This window comes from Halichoerus grypus, chromosome 9 (assembly GCF_964656455.1).
Source record: "Halichoerus grypus chromosome 9, mHalGry1.hap1.1, whole genome shotgun sequence".
In the NCBI taxonomy this organism is placed as follows: Eukaryota; Metazoa; Chordata; class Mammalia; order Carnivora; family Phocidae; genus Halichoerus; species Halichoerus grypus.
The window spans coordinates 9629161-9649388 of NC_135720.1; the positions used below are offsets into that span (position 1 = coordinate 9629161).

At 39.0% G+C, this 20228-nt stretch overlaps 1 protein-coding gene and 1 pseudogene across 7 annotated transcripts in view; both read left to right on the forward strand.

The window, feature by feature from the left end:
- Nucleotides 1–15761, forward strand: part of SERAC1 (serine active site containing 1) — a 62944-nt gene extending 47183 nt beyond the window's left edge. For 5 of the 7 annotated variants that reach the window (XM_036110101.2, XM_078054513.1, XM_078054512.1 and 2 more), the window contains 7 exons: nucleotides 3359–3509; nucleotides 5131–5272; nucleotides 6305–6399; nucleotides 7643–7740; nucleotides 9210–9392; nucleotides 10505–10648; nucleotides 12204–13485. In XM_036110101.2, the coding sequence (XP_035965994.2) occupies nucleotides 3359–3509; nucleotides 5131–5272; nucleotides 6305–6399; nucleotides 7643–7740; nucleotides 9210–9392; nucleotides 10505–10648; nucleotides 12204–12340 (950 nt within the window). In that variant the 3' untranslated portion in view covers nucleotides 12341–13485. Of the gene's footprint in view, nucleotides 1–3358; nucleotides 3510–5130; nucleotides 5273–6304; nucleotides 6400–7642; nucleotides 7741–9209; nucleotides 9393–10504; nucleotides 10649–12203; nucleotides 13486–14370 lie in introns of those variants that run through there. The other 2 variants (XR_013441045.1, XM_078054514.1) reach the window with 2 other exon arrangements.
- Nucleotides 15762–15810: 49 nt separating this feature from the next.
- On the forward strand, nucleotides 15811–20011 carry LOC144379029 (large ribosomal subunit protein eL36 pseudogene; annotated as a pseudogene).
- The last annotated feature ends 217 nt before the right edge of the window (nucleotides 20012–20228 follow it).

A 20228-nucleotide genomic window follows, 5' to 3' on the forward strand; every position in this document is an offset into this window, starting at 1 on the left:
GACGTTTTCTTCAGTGCCCCAGAACTCCCTTTCTCTTCCATCCTCTGAGCACACCCTTGGTCAAGACCCCAGCGCTACAGAAAACCTCCTGTCTGCGGCTTCTGTGGCTGAGCACAGAATCATAGCAGACTGGCCATCACCTTCAGTTTCGTTCAGCGGTCCTGTTTCTCCAGGCAGCCTGCCTGAACATTCCTAGCAATGACGATTGGAACCTCCTCCACATCCTCAGACCTTCCCCAGACTCCGTCCCTCTCAGCAGGTGACGTCTCCTACTTCAGTGAGACAGCTGAGACCCTGAAAGGAATTTCCCTCCGTTTCCCGCTACCAAAACCAAACCAGTCTTCCCCTTTTCTGCTCTTGATGATAGGAAGAGGGCCATCTCTTATGAGCCCTCCAACTACACCTGGCTCCTTTCACTGTCTCAGGGATTGCCAGTCTTTTCTCATCTGCGTAGTCAGCGGCTCCTTCTCAACAGGACTCTTTGATCGACACAGATTAGGGGACAGTATGAAGAACCACCTAAATTCGCAGTGCGACACAACACCCCCCTGCTTTTTCACCCTCTCTTCTTTTGATTTTATATCTAAACTTTTCAAAGTTATCTATGCTTCTTTTTGCTCAGCTCCCATTATTTCTGAAAATTTCAGTTTGAATTCTGCTGCTTTACCTTGTTGTATTTTTTCCTTTAGGCATCCTGTATCTTTACCTATATATATAGGTGTGTGTGTATATATATATATAAATCTTAATAGTATCAGGTCTGTAACTTTTTACCATTCAGATTTACAAAAGTTAAAAAGATACTGGTAATAGCCACTGCTGATTGAAGGTGTGTTAAAACTGCACCTCTCATATATTGTTGGTGAGGATGTAAATTGATTCAGTTTTTTGATAGGTACTTAGTAGTATTTATTAAAAGAATGTATATACCATTTGACCTAGTAATAATACTACTAGGACTCTCTCCTACCTCAATACTCATGGGTGTTCCTAAAGATTTGTGTATAAAAATGTTTATTGGACTGGTGTTTGCAGTATGGAAAAAATAGAAACAACCTAAATGTCTGCCAGTAGGAATAATGTTAAATAAACAATGGTATACTCAAATTATGTTAAATGCTATAGTTAAAAAGAAAAGTTGATGTATGTGGAGAGCATTCCAAGACATAATACTGAAGTACTAGATTCAGTCACAGAACAGTAGGAATAGTACGATTCCATTTAGGCAAGAAAAAAAAAAAAAAAAGCAAATAGAGCTATAGTGTATATGTAGAAGTTATAGGTATAGGACTGAATTTTTAAAAAGGTTTGGAAGGGTCGCCACCAAACTTTTAACTCTAGTTACTTTTGAGGATATAAGTGGAATTGGGAAATGATGGGAGTGCTAAAGTGGGACTTTGATTATTAAAAGCTGTTTTTAAATTGTTTTTATAATTATCATGTATTCAGATGTTACATAATTTAAAAACACTGAATCTTAAAGACGCATTTTCCAAGGGGCATTTGATGTTTTGTAAAAGGTGAAGCATCTCAGGCATTGTGAAAATACTTTGTCAACTAAAAAAAGCCATAGAAGTGGCTTGTGCCATGATTTCTCTTGTGTTTCCTTTCTTGGGACTCCATTAAAAATAAAGCATAGGGGCCCCTGGGTGGCTCAGTCGTTAAGCATCTGCCTTTGGCTCGGGTCATGATCCCAGGGTCCTGGGATTGAGCCCTGCGTCGTGCTCCCTGCTCAGCGGGAAACCTGCTTCTCCTTCTCCCACTCCCCCTGCTTGTGTTCCCTCTCTTGCTGTCTCTCTCTCTGTCAAAAAATAAATAAAATCTTTAAAAATAAATAAAGAGAAATAAAGCATATTTTTGTATGTATACCAGTAATATACCTGTATATCTTTGTAGGTAGAATTTTAAAACATTCTTATTTGTTATTATAAAGCTTTCTTTAACACATTTGAAAGGGGCATTTTTTGATATTACAAATTTGAATATTGTTAAAGAATTATTGGGCCTGAGACTTCTTTTGGATTGTCATCACACTGATGTTCCAACACTTTGGCCACAGAGCAAGGGAGGAGGACATGGGATAGCTGCTTTGTACTGAGTGCCTGCTGGACTTGGTAAGGGCAGTTTTTATATGGATTAACTTATTAGAACCTTCTTCCAGCCCAGGGAGCCAAGTAACTTAACTGAGGTTCCACAGTAAGTAAGTAGGGGACAGAAATTTTGAGTCCACATCTCTGCCCTCAAGGCCCATGTTGTGTTATTTTAAGTTATATAAATAAAATGGGAATAGATTCTCATGGTAAACACTTCAGAGAACATAGGTACAGCAAAAAAAGTTAAAACCATCTTTATTTTTTTTAAAGATTTTATTTATTTATTTGACAGAGAGAGAGCACAAGCAGGGGGAGCGGCAGACAGAGGGAGAAGCAGGCTCCCCACTGAGCAGGGAGCCAGCAGCAGCCTTGATCCCAGGACCCTGAGATCATGACCTGAGCTAAAGGCAGATGCTTAACCAACTGAGCCACCCAGGCACCTTCTTTTTTTTTTTTTTTTTTTAAGACTTTAATATTCTCTAGATCCATCCATGTTGTTACAAATGACAAGATTCCATTCTTTTTTAAGGCTGGGCAATATTCCACTACATATATGTACCACATCCTTATCCATTCATCTGTGGATGGATATTAGGTTGTTTCCCTGTCTTGCTCTTCCATATTGTAAATAATGCTGCAGTAAACATAGGGGTGCATATATCTTTTTGAATTAGTGTTTTCTTTCTTTCATTTTCTCCTAGTAGAGGAATTACTAGATCATATGGTAATTCTGTTTTTAATTTTTTGAGGAACCTCCGTACTGTTTTCAACAGTGGCTGCACCAATTTACCTTCCCACCAGCAGTTCCTTTTTCCCCACATCCTCGCCGATACTTGTTACTTCTAAGCAAGCTCATTATTAAGAGACCATTTCTCGTGTGTGTTAAGGCTGCTAGTGTGTCAGACAATCAGGATGACATAACTAGTCTGAAAACTTACTGAGTTTAGTAATTCTCGCTAAAAGCAGAATATCATATTCTTATTGATGACATCTCTAGTAATTGCAACCTTTGTTAGATTTTCTAAATAAAGGAAATGGCCCTTAAACCCCTCTACCTTCTCTGAGACCCCCACACAGGGCACCTGGCGTGGGCATCACGTGCTGTGGGACGTGGAGAACCTTAGTGCAGAATGCAGTTGGGGTATTCTTTCTTCTTGGGAGACGGATGCTGGAGTCTGCCTTTCTCCCACCATTTTCAGTCAGAAACCGCTCCAAGTGTCAGATGGAGTAGTGTGGGTATTGAGGGGCTTTGTTCTCTTCACCAGGTTGGGTTTCCATACTGGCAGAGGCGATGAAGTCTCACCGCATTATGGAGGCCTCACATGCCGCCCGAACCCTGGCTAATCTAGACCGAGAGACTGTGCAGGAAAAATACCAGGATGGCGTGTACGTGCTACACCCCCATTATCGCACAAGGTGAGGAAGCAGACAGTCGCCTTGTCTCCTATGGGGGGTAAAGCCCAGGGGGCTTATCTTTTCACTTTACTTCTGCATAATTCAGATGTTAAATACCTTATAAATAATCCCGAGAACCTTACTTACTGACACAATTTGTCTGTAATAACCTCAGAAGAATTGCAGGCTGTCATGGAAGTATGGAACTAGCTAAACTAATCAGTGTGATTTTACACCAAGGGCTGACCTTCAGTAAGATCGCATGCACCTCTTGTAATGTGGCCCCCCTTAAGCTTTGTAATGCCTAGTTCTTTGTTTCACTACTTGTTTCCTGCAGATCTGAGTTAATAGCTGATTTGGATTGTAGAGGTTGGTTTGGATGGGAGGAGATAGGACATCCTGTGCAGGCAGCCATATTATGTTAGCCTGGTTCTGGAACTCAGAAGGACTGGACAAAGTTTATGCAAGGTATAAAATTGTTCACTGGAAGGAGTAAGTTGTAATAAATTTGACTCATGCTCCTTCTTAAGATTATTTCTGGTCACCATTTCCAGTTGTATCATTGCTGAGATAATAAATATAAGAAGGACCACAATGAAAAAATTATATGTTTCTTGGATTTTTCTCAGTACTTTAATAATACCTCAGAAAATAGGAAAATCATTTAATTGAAAAATGGATTTTGTGGTTAATTCCAATTTATAAACAAAGTAATATGGAAATGTATTTCATATGTGTTGCATAATTGTGTGTGTACTATAAATAGCTTACAAATCATATGCTATCTACAGTTTCTAAAAATGTTACATCTAAGAACACCTGGGTGGCTCAGCTGGTTAAGTGTCCAACTCTTGATTTCGGCTCAGGTCATGATCTCAGGGTCATGAGATTGAGCCCTGTGTCGGGTTCTGTGCTGGGCATGGAGCCTGCTGAAGATTCTCTCTCTCCCTCTCCCTCTGCCCTGCTCTCATATTAAAAAAAAAAAAAAAAAAAAGTCATATCTAAAGACTATGAATTACTTTAAAACTTCATTTTTTTTTTTTTAAGATTTATTTGAGAGTGTGAGTGAGCGGGGTGGGGGTGGGGCAGAGAATTTCAAGCAGACTCCTGCTGAGCATGGAGCCCTACACGGGGCTTAATCCCTCAACCCTGAGATCATGACCGGAGCCGAAATCAAGAGTCAGACCCTTAACTGACTGAGCCACCCAGGGGACCCTAAAATCTCATTTCTGATAAACATTTATTTCCTTGGTAAGTTTTTAAAAATCTTTCATGCATGCTCAATTTGAAACTACACTAGCATATTATTTGATTTCTTAAATACTTTATTGATTTGTGGAATATTCTCATGAAATTCTCTGGAGGGCAGTCTATGACATGTCACTTCATTGGTTATTAAACTCATTACAGTTGATTTTGGTTGGTCTAGCTGGCTAGGGCTAGCTGTGTCTCCATTCTTGTAGAGAGAGCAGTGCGCACACTCCATGTATGTCTGCCACACCTGTGCTTACACAGCTTGCCTTCATCGTTTTATTTCCTGTATGTGCACTTGCTGAGCACCATCCACAGAGTAGTAGGTAGACTCTTACCAAAGCAGTAATGCATTTATTCTGCTTCTTTTTAAAACTCTCTCCCCCATCAGTCAGCCCATTAAAGCAGATGTCCTTTTTATTCATGGCCTTATGGGAGCAGCATTCAAAACGTGGCGCCAGCAGGACAGCGAGCAGGTTTTAACTGACAAGATTTTAGAGGATGAAGCCAGGTATACCACGTGTTGGCCCAAGGTAAGGAAGGGCTGCCTCTGGTAGGCCACCCTCTTCATGACGCACGCTGGTGTCTCTGGCTATTGAAGCCCACATTCTGAGTTGCTTATTTTTCTCTTTTTCCTGGGATGTTTCTACCATGCAGTTTTTCTGTCCCTTAGAAACACTTGTAGTATGTTCATGAACAGCTGGGCTTGTCACCCTGCCTTCTGTTGTGTCATTTCTGGTTAGGGTGTGGGCTAGAACTCTAAAAGAATCGTTCATTGAGTAAAAAACTGGCAAGGACCAATATTTGTTCACTCCTATTAAAAATATAACAAATAATACATTGCTAGTTCTGTGATTTTAATAATTATAAAAAATAGAAATACTTTGAAGAGATATTCAAAGTATTTCTATTATAAGATAATTCTACTTTGGATCTCCTCGGTGATATTTCTTCTAAGAGCCTTAGCTCTGGGATGAACGCACTGCACGCAGTGTACCCAGAGCTCAGTGACGATGGCTAGGCCTATAGTTTGCAGGGCTGTGTCCACCGCAGCTTCTGCACCTTCACGGAGGCTGTCCTGCACAAAGAGTGGTTTGCACTGTGTCTCTGGCAGCACTGACCTATGGAGAGGGCTATCGGTCCTGCGTCCACAGACGGAACCGTGGCTGCAGTTAGCATCTCTGCGTTCTCCGCTCGAATCTTCAGCCGTCGGATGGTGCCATCTGTCCTGAGATCATTACTTTCTATTAAGTGCTTTCTAAAAGCCAATTTGATTTGGACTCCACAAACTCCCTGCTTCTGGCCATATAACACATTACAACTGAGAACATTCTCTCGAAACTCGCATTGGCTTTGTGCTAAAAATATCGATGCCTCCTTGTGACCAGAGACATAAAAAAATAAAATGCCAGAACCGGTTTTCTAGTCACCTTTTAACTTTGTTCGAATGCAGTGTGTTATAGTTGTCCGTATCAGTGGCCTTTAGTTACAGGTGTCAATCACTAGCAAACACCGGGAGCAGTGGAAATTCATGTGTGTTCTTTTGTACCTTACGTTTTGTGTAGACATGGTTGGCAAGAGACTGTCCTGCTCTCCGAATTATATCTGTGGAGTATGACACCAGCCTTAGCGACTGGAGAACGAGGTGTCCTATGGAGAGGTAACAGAGGGGACACTGTGGATTGGGAGGAAGGGCCGGGGTCCACGACCCTCAGGGATTGAGGGGAGCTTTATCTTTTGATGCCACAGACAGAATTTTTTTATGAAAAACCTTTTTTCTCTTCCTTCTAGAAGGACTTAGTAATATATAAACAGTGAACTAGTGTAAGGCTTGGATCTAGTGTCAGTGTTGGGTTCCTAAAGTGGTTCATTTATAACTATTCTAGTAGTAAGGACCATGGATTCTATAGCAGAATCTCCTTTACTCCCAGAAGTAAACGTGAGGCTTTTGCTTCTGTGTTCGCAAGTGTATTGGCTACAGGAAGCAAAGGAAAAGATGCTGAGCAATGTAGGCTGCCTCTGTCACTTGCATGTCATACATGCTGATTGTGTATACAGGAAGAGGAGCACTGGACCTCTGGGCTCTGGGACCTGGATGGTAGCCGATTCTGCCTGTGACCCACTGTGTGGTCTCAGGTCATCTAACTTGTCTGGGAAGCTTGGTCTGCAAGTTGAGAGCGTTGGTCGGAATCACTGGTACTAAGCTGAGCGTTGTCTCTGAACGGCCCCCGCGTAGGTGCCAGGGGGCAGGAGCTCAGGGGTCCTTCCCCATTGCACCAAGAGGAGCTCTGACAAACCTTTATTGCAAGGAAAGGATTTTATAGATAAACAGTTTGAAACTACCAGAGTAGATCGTTTTGACTTTCCCTTTTAGCCTGAAAATTACTTTGAATTTTCTGATTCTAAGAGCTTTCTGGTATTTCTAAATAAACCAAAATGATGAAAGCTTAATGTTTGCAGCATAAGTACAAGTAGAACTAAGTAGAATTGCAGCTTACCATGTAGGTGAGCTCACAGCAGACAATGCAGCATTATTTTCAGGCCACATCATGCCAAGAACACACATCCTGAGTGGTGGGGGCAGTCGGTGTGAGATCCAGCTTGTAAAAATTGCCAGATGCGTAATAGATGCTCAAACCCTGCTTGTTTAGTAAGTGAATGGCTTGTTCTGGGCCTAGATATTCGCAGTTAAGCCACTGTGAATAAGTTAGAAACGGGGAATGAGCAATTGTAGAAATCAAACAGAGTAGGGGTATTCCTGACCCCAAAATATAGTATGTAGTATTGGCCCAATGAAAGTTCTTGCCTTAAAAACTTGGATAGTAAAATTGTGTGTGTGTGGGGGGGTGGGGAGTGCGGAATCAATAGCCTCATATAATGCCTGCTGTTTTCATTTTGTTCAGAAAGTCCATTGCATTCAGGAGCAACGAACTTCTAAGGAAGCTCAGAGCGGCTGGTGTTGGGGACAGGCCAGTCATTTGGGTTTCACATAGCATGGGAGGTAAGTAGGTTTCACTTTTGTGAAGCCAGCACTGTGAGGTTATTGTCAGCCAGTGGGGCTCACCTGTTACCACAGCTCCCTGTTTCACTTAATACTGGCCCCTTTGCCCTCTAAATTAATGTTTTTGGCTATAGCTAAGAGTTTTTAAATGACTGCTTTCCTTCCATCCTAATTGTTTTTCTACAAGGGGACCACTAGTAACAAACCATATCAAAGGAACATGTGGTTGGCAACGTAATGCTTTCATATAGCGATAATCAGTGAACATCAGAAGCAGTCCGTGGCTCATGGAAGCCTGCCTTGTGAATATCCCTCAACATTCCTGGCTGGTCCCGGTGCTCTCCTTTCTTCCCTGCATCCCCAAGCATCGCAGAGCCCACAGCCCCAAGCCTGCTGAGGGGGAGGTGTGATGGCAGATGTCTGCTCTTTGGGTCCTGGTGTGTGCTTGCTAAGTGTCATCTGCTCCTCTCGGCCCACTCCCCAGCCCATTTCTCACAAGAGATGTTACCATCCGCCTTGGAGAGGGCCTTGCTACAGCCTCTGGCCTAGTTTATCTGATGAAACGCTCGGGATTGCAAACTCTGAGGTGGGGCTCTTTGCTGAGAGAGAGGTAGATGTAGCCCTTTGTGTCCACAGAGATCCACGGTTACCAACCATATAAGTGACCTTTGTGTTGTATTATCAGCTTCAAGCCCAGGGTGGGGGGATGGAAGAGATGGGGACTTCCTAGGTGCATTTTCCTACAGAAACTTTGTTTTCCATGGTGGATAAGCTTTAGGGGCTCTGTCTTTTTTGAATATTAGTACTGTCCTAATGTTGTGGTCATTAGTGGGCCACTGGGGACAGGATAGGGACACATGGTGCTGCATATTTACTTCATTGATGGACACCCAACATAGCAATGCCTAGTACTCCTTCTAGGAGATAGTGTATTCTGTGATAAAAGATCTGTCTAGGGTGAGTTTCTAGGATCTTACCTGTTTGTAGGCTTGTATTATGTACAGTTGACCCTGAAACAGCATGGGGGTTAGGGACCCTGACTTCCCTGTGCAGTCAGGAATCTGCCTATGACTTTTGACTCCCCAAAAACTTAGCTACTAATAGCCTACTGTCGACCATAAGCTTTACTGACCTCAATTAATATGTTTTGTATATGTATTCTGTATGTATTCTTACAATAAAGAAGATGTAAAGAAAATCGTAAGATACATTAATAGTACTGTACGAAATCCATCATGTGTATAAGTGCACCCATACCATTGAAACCATGCTCTTCAAGGGTCCGCTGGATTCTAGGTCAGCAGTATTACCAAGTGCTAGTATTTTAAGGCCCTGTGTGTTGGACTCTAGAGAATTATTTAAACTTTAAAGAAAATATCTCTTTTTGTGTTGTTCCCTACCTCCTTTTGTTTTATGAATAATGGAGGGAAGAAAAAGAGCTTATGCATTGTTTTTCTTTGTATGGCTAGGTCTTCTTGTCAAAAAGATGCTGCTGGAAGCCTCTAAGAAGCCAGAAATGAGTACTGTTATAAACAATACCAGAGGAATAATTTTTTATAGCGTTCCTCATCATGGATCCCATCTGGCTGAATACTCTGTTAATGTTCGCTATCTTCTTTTTCCCTCTTTGGAAGTCAAAGAACTCAGCAAGGGTAATATTTATGTTCTGTCATGAAGGGGAATTGGGATTGTATTAATATCAGTTATACAGGAGAAGGAGAAAAGAAGGCGGTTTCTAACTTGGCTATATTATCCCATTTTATTATTTGTATACAAATTGTGTTTAGACTATCATGGAAAATTTTTAGTTTGGGCTTGATTTTTCTTTGATACCTTTCCTTAAGGTATCAAAGGTATCCTCAAATACAATTTTAATACTATCTTAAATATTTAAAATTTTAAGTTATATCATGTTTTAAGGATTATTCCAAATTACCAATGAACCGTTTTCCATGAGTTTGGAAAATCAACTGTTAAAATATAAACAGACTTAAGATTTTCAGGATATTAATTATAACATACTTATTTTGATTCATAAACATTTTCTCAGTTTCTGGAATGCCTGTTAATCAATTTGGAGGCCCTGGCTGAGCCTTTAATATGCTAGTTGTCTTTTTGTTCATATTTTCTCTTTCTTCTGCTTTATGAAGAGTTACTTAACTTTATATTCTAAACCGTCTATTGAACTTTATTTTTTGCAGTCAAGTTTTATTTTCCAGAAGCTCTTTCTTGTTCTCTGATTCTTTTGAAATCATTCTAACAATACTAATTAGAGTTTTTTCTCAAAGTTCCTTTCTGTTTCTTCACTGAGTTCTGTGTCTTCTGTGCCCAGGTGTTTTGTTTGCTCACTGGGTCTCTTTTAGGTTGTAAGCTATCCTCTAGGGTCTGGTATGTCTTGGTTGCCTTTTCCTAGTTGAGGATGGGGGACAGGCCCTCTGTGATTATAGACACTTCTTGTCGATGGGAGGCTGTGCTTTAGGGTGAAGGTTCCAGCCAGCACACTGAGGGACCCCAGTCCCACATACCAAATTGCCCCGCATGCTTATGGTCAACCAGTAACATGTGAAGCCTCTCCCTCGGCCTGCCGGCCTCTATCAGTTCTGCTGTGGCTTTAGCTCTACTCTCATCTTAATGACTTCATAGGAAGGAGAGAAAATAAACAAGTTATTATCTTGAACCAGAACCCTAATTTTCTCTTTAGTACATTTTATTATAAATTGGGTAAACAGAATTTGTCACAATCTTGTTTTCTGGAATTTTACAGATTCTCCTGCACTTAAAACACTACAAGATGATTTTCTGGAGTTTGCTAAAGACAAAAATTTTCAGGTGCTGAATTTTGTAGAAACACTGCCAACTTACATTGGTAGCATGATTAAACTGCATGTGGTGCCCGTGGAATCAGCAGGTACTCCTTCTTTTGAAATTTGTTTGCTGTTAGATGCCTGGTTGGTGGTACCTATATTTAATCATAAACAATCCATTTTTATATTCAAGCTTCTCAGTTTTAGGAGACAGTTTATATGAAGATCTAGATTCTATTATTCTTTTCAGCTATAGATTAAAATTTCTCTGCCAACATACAACCTTGGCATTACTCCTCCCTCCCTTCATTTAGCTGGCAGAGGTTAACTGGCTGCCTCCGTGAGCTCTGTTGTATTAAGAATTCAAAGTCCTTCTATCAGCTACAACGAAAGGGGCATTTAACAGACTGATAATTGATTTGTTAAAGCTTTCTCTGTGCAGCTAAAGGTGTGAAAGCTTTAACAAATGAAAGATTTTTTTAAATGTTTTTTTTCCATTGGAATCTTAGATGGGGAATATTCAAGCAACAATTTCTTTTATAATCCTGGGGTTGAAGGAAATAACCAATACCTTTTACTGTGGTGTATTATAATGTAATATAGGCTCTTTGAGGTAGGGCCCAAATCTTAATTCTCTTTATTGACTCCTGTATTACTCAGTAATAGTAATAGTAGATAACCCACACATTTCCTTCCTTGAAATGCTTTTCTCTCACCTGGCCAACCTGATGACCTCTGAGGCAGGATTAGGTGCTGTCTTAGTGGCACTCGGCCATACTGAGAGCTCCCAGGGACAGTGGGAATCTGGAGTGCCTGCCAGATGGTTCTTCAGCCTGTATAACAAGTTTTGTCCTAACTCCATTATGTATTAAATACTCTGTAGTAGAACCTAAAGAGGCTTTACCACAAAGTAATACGCTGTACAGTGAAGAGTTACTATTTAGTAGTTGTAGAACTTAAAAAAAGGACTTTGGAAGCTTGAAGCAAAAGTAAAGGTAATACTGTGGGCCACCTGTTTGTCGCTACAGAGCCTTGTCATAATTCTGTCTGCCCTTTGGGGTCATGAGGAGGTTTGTCTTCCTTCATAACCATCACCTGCATTCCTTACCTGGCAGTCCTCACCAGGACCTCTTGTCACTTCCATCTAGGTGCACTTTGTTAGGCTGAAACATCAGAAACTCAACTAGATCTCTCAAGCACTAAATCATCTTCCTCCTGGCAGAGTGAAGAATGGATCCTATGTGAGACATTCCCATTCTTGTCATCAGGACAGGGGAGCTCATTATGAAGTATAATAATATAAACTCTAGAAAAAGAGGTGGTTAAAAGAAGTGTGGAATAATTTAGTAGTAACATGCATGAGATGATGATACTGCTCAGGTTCTGTTCACTATTAAATTAGGAAGTAGGCCAGATTACATACAAAGAATTTATGAAAAGCTTAAAATTAGACCTACTGAAAATCCATTCTCGTGTGATTAGTCACATGTAGTTTAGCTATGGTCAAACTTCCAGTTCCTGTATCTTTTTAGAGTCCCTTATCACAACCAAATCACCATTTAGAACTATCCATACATCTTCTTTCAGTATTGACAGGGGACGTCTAGATTTTTACTTAGATTTTTACTTAGATTTTATTGATATTTTTGTTTTCTTCAGATTTAGGCATTGGAGATCTAATTCCTGTGGATGTTGACCATTTGAACATTTGTAAGCCAAAGAAAAAGGATGCTTTTTTATACCAGCGTACCTTACAATTCATCTGTGAAGCTTTAGCCAAAGACCTTGAAAACTGAGTTATCTTCTTCCATTTTGCAAGAAACTTGGTGTTCTGTTCTCTTTTTAAGCTCTGAGCAATCATGTGAACATAGTCACTGTGGCATCGACGTGGTCTGGAGCATGTTGCAGGCAACAGAATATGGTTCTCAGTTCATGCACTATAAAGCACAGAGTGGCAATCAAAGAGTGAAGGCCAGCTTATGTTTTGCAGTGTTGTCCCTGGTGCAGGGAACAAGCTGCTAGGGATAGAAAATGCCTTTTGTCATCTATGATGGTCTCCAGCTCACGCTAGGAGGAACACTGATGGTTTCTAAAGGGAGAACAATCATCACAAGAATACCATTTAGAAAGTACCTAGAAAGGAGACTGAACTAGAATATAAAAACTCTTTGTTCTGGGTTTCCATGTGCTGTAAATTAAAAAAAAATATGTATATCCGTGTAAACCTTTGTCTCACATGTTAACTTTGTCAGACCTGTTGTCATCCATGGGTCAGTTCCTTATAAGTTTTTCATATTGCTGAGAACAAATACTTCTTTTTTTAAAAGAATTATAGCCTATAGTAATTCTTTCCAGACTGTAGCTACCTATACTTGTATTTTTTCCCAGATAAGGATAAAGTATCTAATCCATTATTGATCAGAATATGAAATAAAACTATTCTAAGCCATTATATATACTAACAGTATCAAGATTCTTTTTAGCTAAATAATGTGTACCTTTCTTTCATGCTCATTTAAAAGTTGCATCAATTGACCTTGAGCATTTGAGAAATAGGAAATCATGTAGTGCCTGGCTCAGTCGGTAGGGCATGTGACTCTTGATCTCGGGGTCATGAGTTCTAGCCCCACATTGGGTGTAGAGATTGCTTAAAAATAAAATCTTAAAAAAAAAAAAGAGGAAATCATGTTGACTTTTTATTTTTAAGTAACAGCATTAAGACAGAAATCACATACCATAAAATTCACCCTTTTAAATATACAGTGTTGTACAGCCCTCCCTACTAATTTCAGAACATTTCATCATCCCTAAAATGAACTCTATACTCATTAGCAATCATTCCTCACCAGCTTTCCCCTCAGCTCCTGGCAAACACTAATCTACTTCCTCTCTCTATGGATCTGGACTATTATGGACATTTCATATAAATGGAATCATACAATGTGTGGCCTTTTGTGTCTGGCTTTTTCTTAGCCTGTTTTCAGGGTTCATTTATGATGTAGCATGTATCAGTACTTCATTCCTTTTTATGGTCAAATATTCAGTTGTGTGGAGATATACCACATTTGTTTATGGATATCCATCACTGATGGATATTTAGGTTCTTTCCATTTTTTGGCTATTATGAATAATACAGCTGTAAACATTTATGTACAAGCTTTTATGTGGCCATGTTTTCCATTCTCTTGGATATATACTAAGAGTGGAATTGCTGAGTCCTGTCTTTAGCATTTTGAAGATGGTAGACATTTGTAGAATGGATAGTCAAAGCTAAAATTGGAGTACAGCATCTGAAGGTAAACTGAGGTCATCCCTAAATCCTATCAACATTGTTTAATTATGCACCGACCTAACAAGTGACTTAACCACTTGTTTTATTATGTAGATACAGTGAATATAACCATTAGCTAACAACAGTAAGTTAGCTAACAATAAGTACTAGCTAATGGATGCCTATTTGCATATCTTAAAAGCTGCAACCTGAGGCCAAGGCTTCTAATTTAGCACACATCTAGAGACTGACTGTGATACTCCATGGAGCCTGGGGAGGCAGAAGGGAGCCATATCTGCATTCTCCTGGCACATTCCAGATCACTGGTGTCTCCCTGGAAGAACTTTATGCATGTCTTGTGCCCTGGCTTTTGTGGCTGCTACCCAGGGAATGCACCCCTCGATTGCCTGGCTCTGGTGGCCAGCAAAGCTTGTGTTTGTGGGTCCCTCAGGACTGTAGCAAACAAACCAGGGCTCAGCACAGAGACAGCAAGCAGAAACACCCATCTCCCAGTCTTTCCCCGAAAGAAGTCTGTTACGTACTTTAAAAGTCCAGCTTCCAATCAGCCTGCTTCTAGGTACTGACAGATCCTCCTCCCATTTGGAACACTGACAGGTTTTGGCAGACCCTCAACTGGTGGCAGACACTAAGAACAAAGAAGGCGGCTTGGATAGTCACAAAGGTTTGAGAGAGAACCAAGAACTCAGCAGACTCAATGACAAGTTTCATCTAAATAAGACCACTCTGTCAAGACTGGGAGAAGTGGCTGTTTTATATAATGCACAGAAATCAACAGAGTGTTGAGAAGAATGATTAAACAGAGGAATACAGAAGATAAAACTTCAGAAATAAACCTTAATTATATGGAGATAGGTGACCTGATAAAGAGTTCAAAATAATAAAGATTTTCACCAAAGTCAGAAGAATAATGCATGAGCAAAGTAAGAATTTCAACACAGATACAGAAAATATAAGCAAATACCAAACAAATCATAAACCTGGAAAATAATAAACTGAAAAATTCAATAGAGTGTTTCAATGACAGACTAGATTGTGTGAAAGGATCAGCAGATTCAAAGATGACAGTGGAATTCAATCAGAGGACCAAAAAGAAAAAAAAGAGTTAAGATAGCTAAAAAGGAATTATGGGATACCATCAAGCCGATCAATATTTGCATTATAGGGCTCCTTGAAGGAAAAGAGAAAGGGGCAGAAAGCTTATTCAAAGAAATAATGGCTGAATTCTTCCCCAACCAGGAAGCCCAGAGAACACCAAATAAGATGAATCCAAACATATCCACACCAAGACACATAATTAAATTGCCAAAAGTTAAAGATCAGAGAATCTTAAGAGTAGCAAGAGAAAAACAAATGGTTATGTACAAGAGAAACCCATAATACTATCGGCAGATTTTTCAGCAGAAACTCTGTAGGCCAGAAAAATGGGATGATATAGTCAAAGTGCTGAAAGAAAAAAAATTGGCAATCAAGAATACGCTACCTGGCAAAGTTCTTCAGGACTGAAGAAGAGAGTTTTCCAGACAAGCAAAAGCTGAAGGAGTTCATCACCACTAGACCAGTCTTATATGAAATGTTCAGGGGAATCCTTCAAGCTGAAATGAAAGGATGCTAATTAGTAACAGGAAAACATAGGAAAGTATAAATCTCACTGGTAAGGGTAAATATATAAATTCAGAACATGCTAATGTAATGGTGGGTAAATCACTTATAAATCTAGTATGAAGGTCAAAAGACAAAAGTACTAAAAATAGCTATAACTACAATTTGTTACTGGATATACAAGGTAAAAATATGTAATTTGTGACACTGAAAACAGAATGGGAACAGCTTTAGTGGGCACTTGGAAAGTTGTTAGTTTAAAAGTTTTATGTAAGTTTCACGATAACCTCAATGCAAAAACTTACAGTAAATATACAAAAAAAGAGAAAGGAAGACAATTAGACATGGATTTACTATTGCCATTTTATTAACCATTACTTTAAATGGACTGAATTCTCTAATCCAAAGACAGAGTCGCTGAGTGGATTTTTTTTTTTTTTAAAGGGTATTTTTTTTTTTTTAAGATTTTATTTATTTATTTGAGAGAGAGAATGAGATAGAGAGCATGAGATGGGGGAGGGTCAGAGGGAGAAGCAGACTCCCTGCCGAGCAGGGAGCCTGATGCGGGACTCGATCCTGGGACTCCAGGATCATGACCTGAGCCGAAGGCAGTCGCTTAACCAACTGAGCCACCCAGGCGCCCCTCACTGAGTGGATTTAAAAAAACCAAACTATATGCGGCTATAAGATACTTCAGCTTTAAGGACACACACAGACTGCAAGTGAAGAGATGGAAAGAGATATTCCATGCAAATGGAAACCAGAAAGCAGGAGTAGGTGTATTTCTATTAGACAAAATAGATTTAAAGCCAAAGACTGTAATAAGGGACAGAGAAGGTTATTATATAATGATAAAGGGTCAATCCACCAAGAGAAAATAACATTTATAAATATTTACACACCCAACATAGCACCTAAATATATGAAACAAATATTAACCCACCTGAAGAGTAAAATATACAGCAATATAATAATAGCAGGGACTTCAATACCCTATTTTTCAACACTGTATACATCATCCAGACAGAACTCAATAATTGGACTTAAATGACATTTTAGACCAGATGGACTTAATAGATAACTACAGAACCTTCCATCCAACAGTAGCAGAATACACAGTGTTCTCAAGTGCACACAGAACATTCTCCAGGAGAAGTCATACATTAGGCCACAAAACAAGTCAATAAATTTAAGAAGACTGAAATCTGTCAAGCATCTTTACTGACCACAATGGTGTGAAACTAGAAATCAGTGAAAAGAAGAAAACTGGAAAATTCACAAATATGTGGAGATTAAACATGCAACTGAATGAGCAATGGGTCAAAGAAGAAATCAAAAGAAATAAAAAATACCTTGAGACAAATCAAAATGGAAATACAACATACCAAAACTTAAGGGATGTAGCAAAAGCAGTTCTAAGAAGTTTATAGCAACAAATGCCTATATTAAGAAAAAAGATTTCAAACAACCTGACTTTATATCTTAACTAGAAAAAACAAACTATGCCCAAAGTTAGTAGAAGGAAAGAAATAAAGATCAGAGTGGAAATAAAGGAAATAGACTCTTAAACGATAATAGAGGGGCACCTGGATGGCTCAGTTGGTTAAGTTTCTGACTCTTGATATCAGCGTGGGTCTTGATCTCAGGGTCATGAGTTCAAGCCCCACACCGGGGTCCATCCTAGCCATGGAGCCTACTTAAAAAAACAAAACAAAACAAAAACAATAGAAAAGATCAACGAAACTAAGCTGTTTTTTTGAAAAGTTAAAATAGACAAAACTTTAGCTACTCATTGCAAGATTAAAGGGAGAGGGCAAATAAAATTAGAAATGAAAGAGGAAGCCGTCCCTCCAGGAGAGTTATTGAAGAGCAGCAGCCATGGCTCCATGCTACCTTATGGCCATGGGCCTCAACAAGGTCCACAAGGTGAATGTGACCAACCTGAGGCACAGCTCCTACTGCAGGTGCCTCACCAAGCACATCAAGTTTGTGCGGACCATGATCCAAGAGGTGCGTGGCATCACCACATACAAGTGGCATCCTGTGGAGCTGCTCAAGGTCTCCAAGGATAAGCGTGACTCAAGTTCATCAAGAAAAGGGTGGGAACATACATCCATGCCAAGAGGAAGAGAGAGGAGCTGAGCAACGTCCTGGCAGCTATGAGAGAAGTGGCAGCCAAGAAGGACTGAATCCCTCCCCTCTAAGTAATAAAGCCTTTTTGGAACTTAAAAAAGAAGAAGAAGAGACTTACAACTAACAATACACAAATACTGAGGATCATAAGAGACTAACAGGAACAATTATTTGCCAATAAAGTGGACAACCCAGAAAAAATGGATAAAATCCTAGACATACAATCTACCAAAACTGAATTGTGAAGAAATAGAAAATCTGCATAGTCCAGTTATTAAGGAGGTTGAATCAGTAGTCAAAAATCCAACAAAGAGAAGTCCCAGACCAGATCATTTCACTGGTGAATTCTACCAAATATTTAAAGAAGAACTAATACTAATCCTTCTCAATCTCTTCCAAAAAAGTAGAAGAGGAGGGAATACTTTGAAACTCATTTTATGAGGCCAGCATTACCCTGAAATAAAACCTGACAAAGACACAACATCCCTGATGAAATAGATGTAAAAATGCTCAGCAAAATAATAGCCAACTGAATTCAACAGTACATTAGGAAGATAATACACCATGATCAAGTGGGATTTATTCTAGGGATTCAAGATGGTTCAACACCTGCAAATCAATCAATGTGATAAACCACATTAACAAAATGAAGAAAAAGCATTTGACAAAATTCAACAGTCATGATAAAAACTCTCAAAAAAGTGGGTATAGAGGGAATGTACCTCAACTTAATATGACAAGCCACAGCTAACATCATGAAAAGGTGAAAAGCTAAAAGCATTTCCTCTAAGATCAGGAGCAAGAGTGCCTACACTCTCGTGACTTTTTTTTTGCCACTTTTTATTCAGCATAGTATTGGATGGCCTAACCAGAGCGATTAGGCAAGAAAAAGAACAGTCATCCAAATTGTAAAGGAAGAAGTAAAACTGTTTCTATTGGCAGACTACATTTTATTTAGAAAACTCTAAGGACTCCACCAAAAAAAAAACTTTTAGAATAAATGAATTCAGTAAAGTTGCATGACACAAAATCAATATACAAAAATCAATGAGGTTTCTATACACTAAAACTATTAGAAATTAAGAAAACAATCCCATTTACAATTGCATCAAAAAATACCTAGGACTAAATTTAAACAAGGAGGTGAACGATCTGTACACTAAAAACTGTAAGACATTGATGAAAGAAATAGATACAAATAAATGGAAAGACATTAAATGCTTATGGGCTGGAAGACTTAATATTGTTAAAATGTCCATACTACCCAGAGAAATCTACAGATTCAATGCAGTTCCTATCAAAATTCAAATGGCATTTATTCTCAGAAATAGAAGAAACAATCCTAAAATTCTTGCGGAACCAGAAAAGACCCCAAAGAGCCAAAGCAATTTTGAGAAAGAAAAGGCACCACACTTCCTGATTTCAAACTATATTACAAGGCTACAGTGACCAAAACAGTATGATATTCGTATATAAAGACTATAAATCAATGGAACAGAATAGGGAGCCCAAAAATAAACCAGTACATATATGGTCAATTTATGGAAAAGGAGCCAAGAATATATTGTTGGGAAAGGATAGTCTCTTCAATGAATGGTGTTGGGAAAACTGGACAGCCACATGCAAAAGAATGGAACTGAACTACTATCTATACCATACATAAAAATTAACTCAAAATAGATTAAAGACTTGAACGCAAGACAAACCATAAAACTCCTAGAAGGAAACATAACTGATAAGCATCTTGACATTGGTCTTGGCAATGATTTTTTGGATGTGACACCAAAAACAAAGGCAACAGAAGCAAAAAAATAAAAATTGGAACATTATTAAACTAAAAATCTTCTGCACAGCAAAGGAACCATCAACTAAAAAGGCAGGCTACTGAATGGGAGGAAATACTTGCAAATCATATATTTGATGTGGGATTAATATCTAAAATATATAAAGAATACATACAACTTAATAGTAAATATCAAACTATTTGATTTTAAAATGGGTATTTTTCCAAGGAAGACATACAAATGGCTAACAGGTACATGAAAAGGTACTCAAATATCACTAATCATCAGTTCAAATCAAATTCAAATCAAAACCACAATGAGATATCCTTTCATTAGATAACCTATTAGAATGGTTATCATCAAGAGATGAGAGAGAACAAGTGTTGGCAAGGATGTGGAGGAAAGGGAACACTTGTGCACTGTTGGTGGGAATGTAACTGGTGTGGTCACTATATAAGACAATATGGAGGTTCCTAAAAAAACTAAAAACTACCATATGATCCAGCAATCTCCTTTTTCTGTAAATATCCAAAGGAAATGAAAACAGGATATCAAAGAGATATCTGCACTCCTATGTTCATTACAGCATTACTCACAATAGCCAAGTTAAGGACATAACCTAAGTGTCTATTACAGATGAATGGATAAAGATGTGGTATATACATACAATGGAATATTATTCAGCCATGAGAAAAGAAATCCTGCCATTTGTGACAACATTGATGGAACTTGAGGGCATTATGCTAAGTGAAATAAGCCAGACAGTGAAAGACATATAGCATATGGTATCACTTATATGTGGAATCTTAAAAAAAAAAAAAAAAAAAAGTCAAACTCCTTGAAACAGTAGAAAAGTGGTTTGCCAGGGGCTAAAGG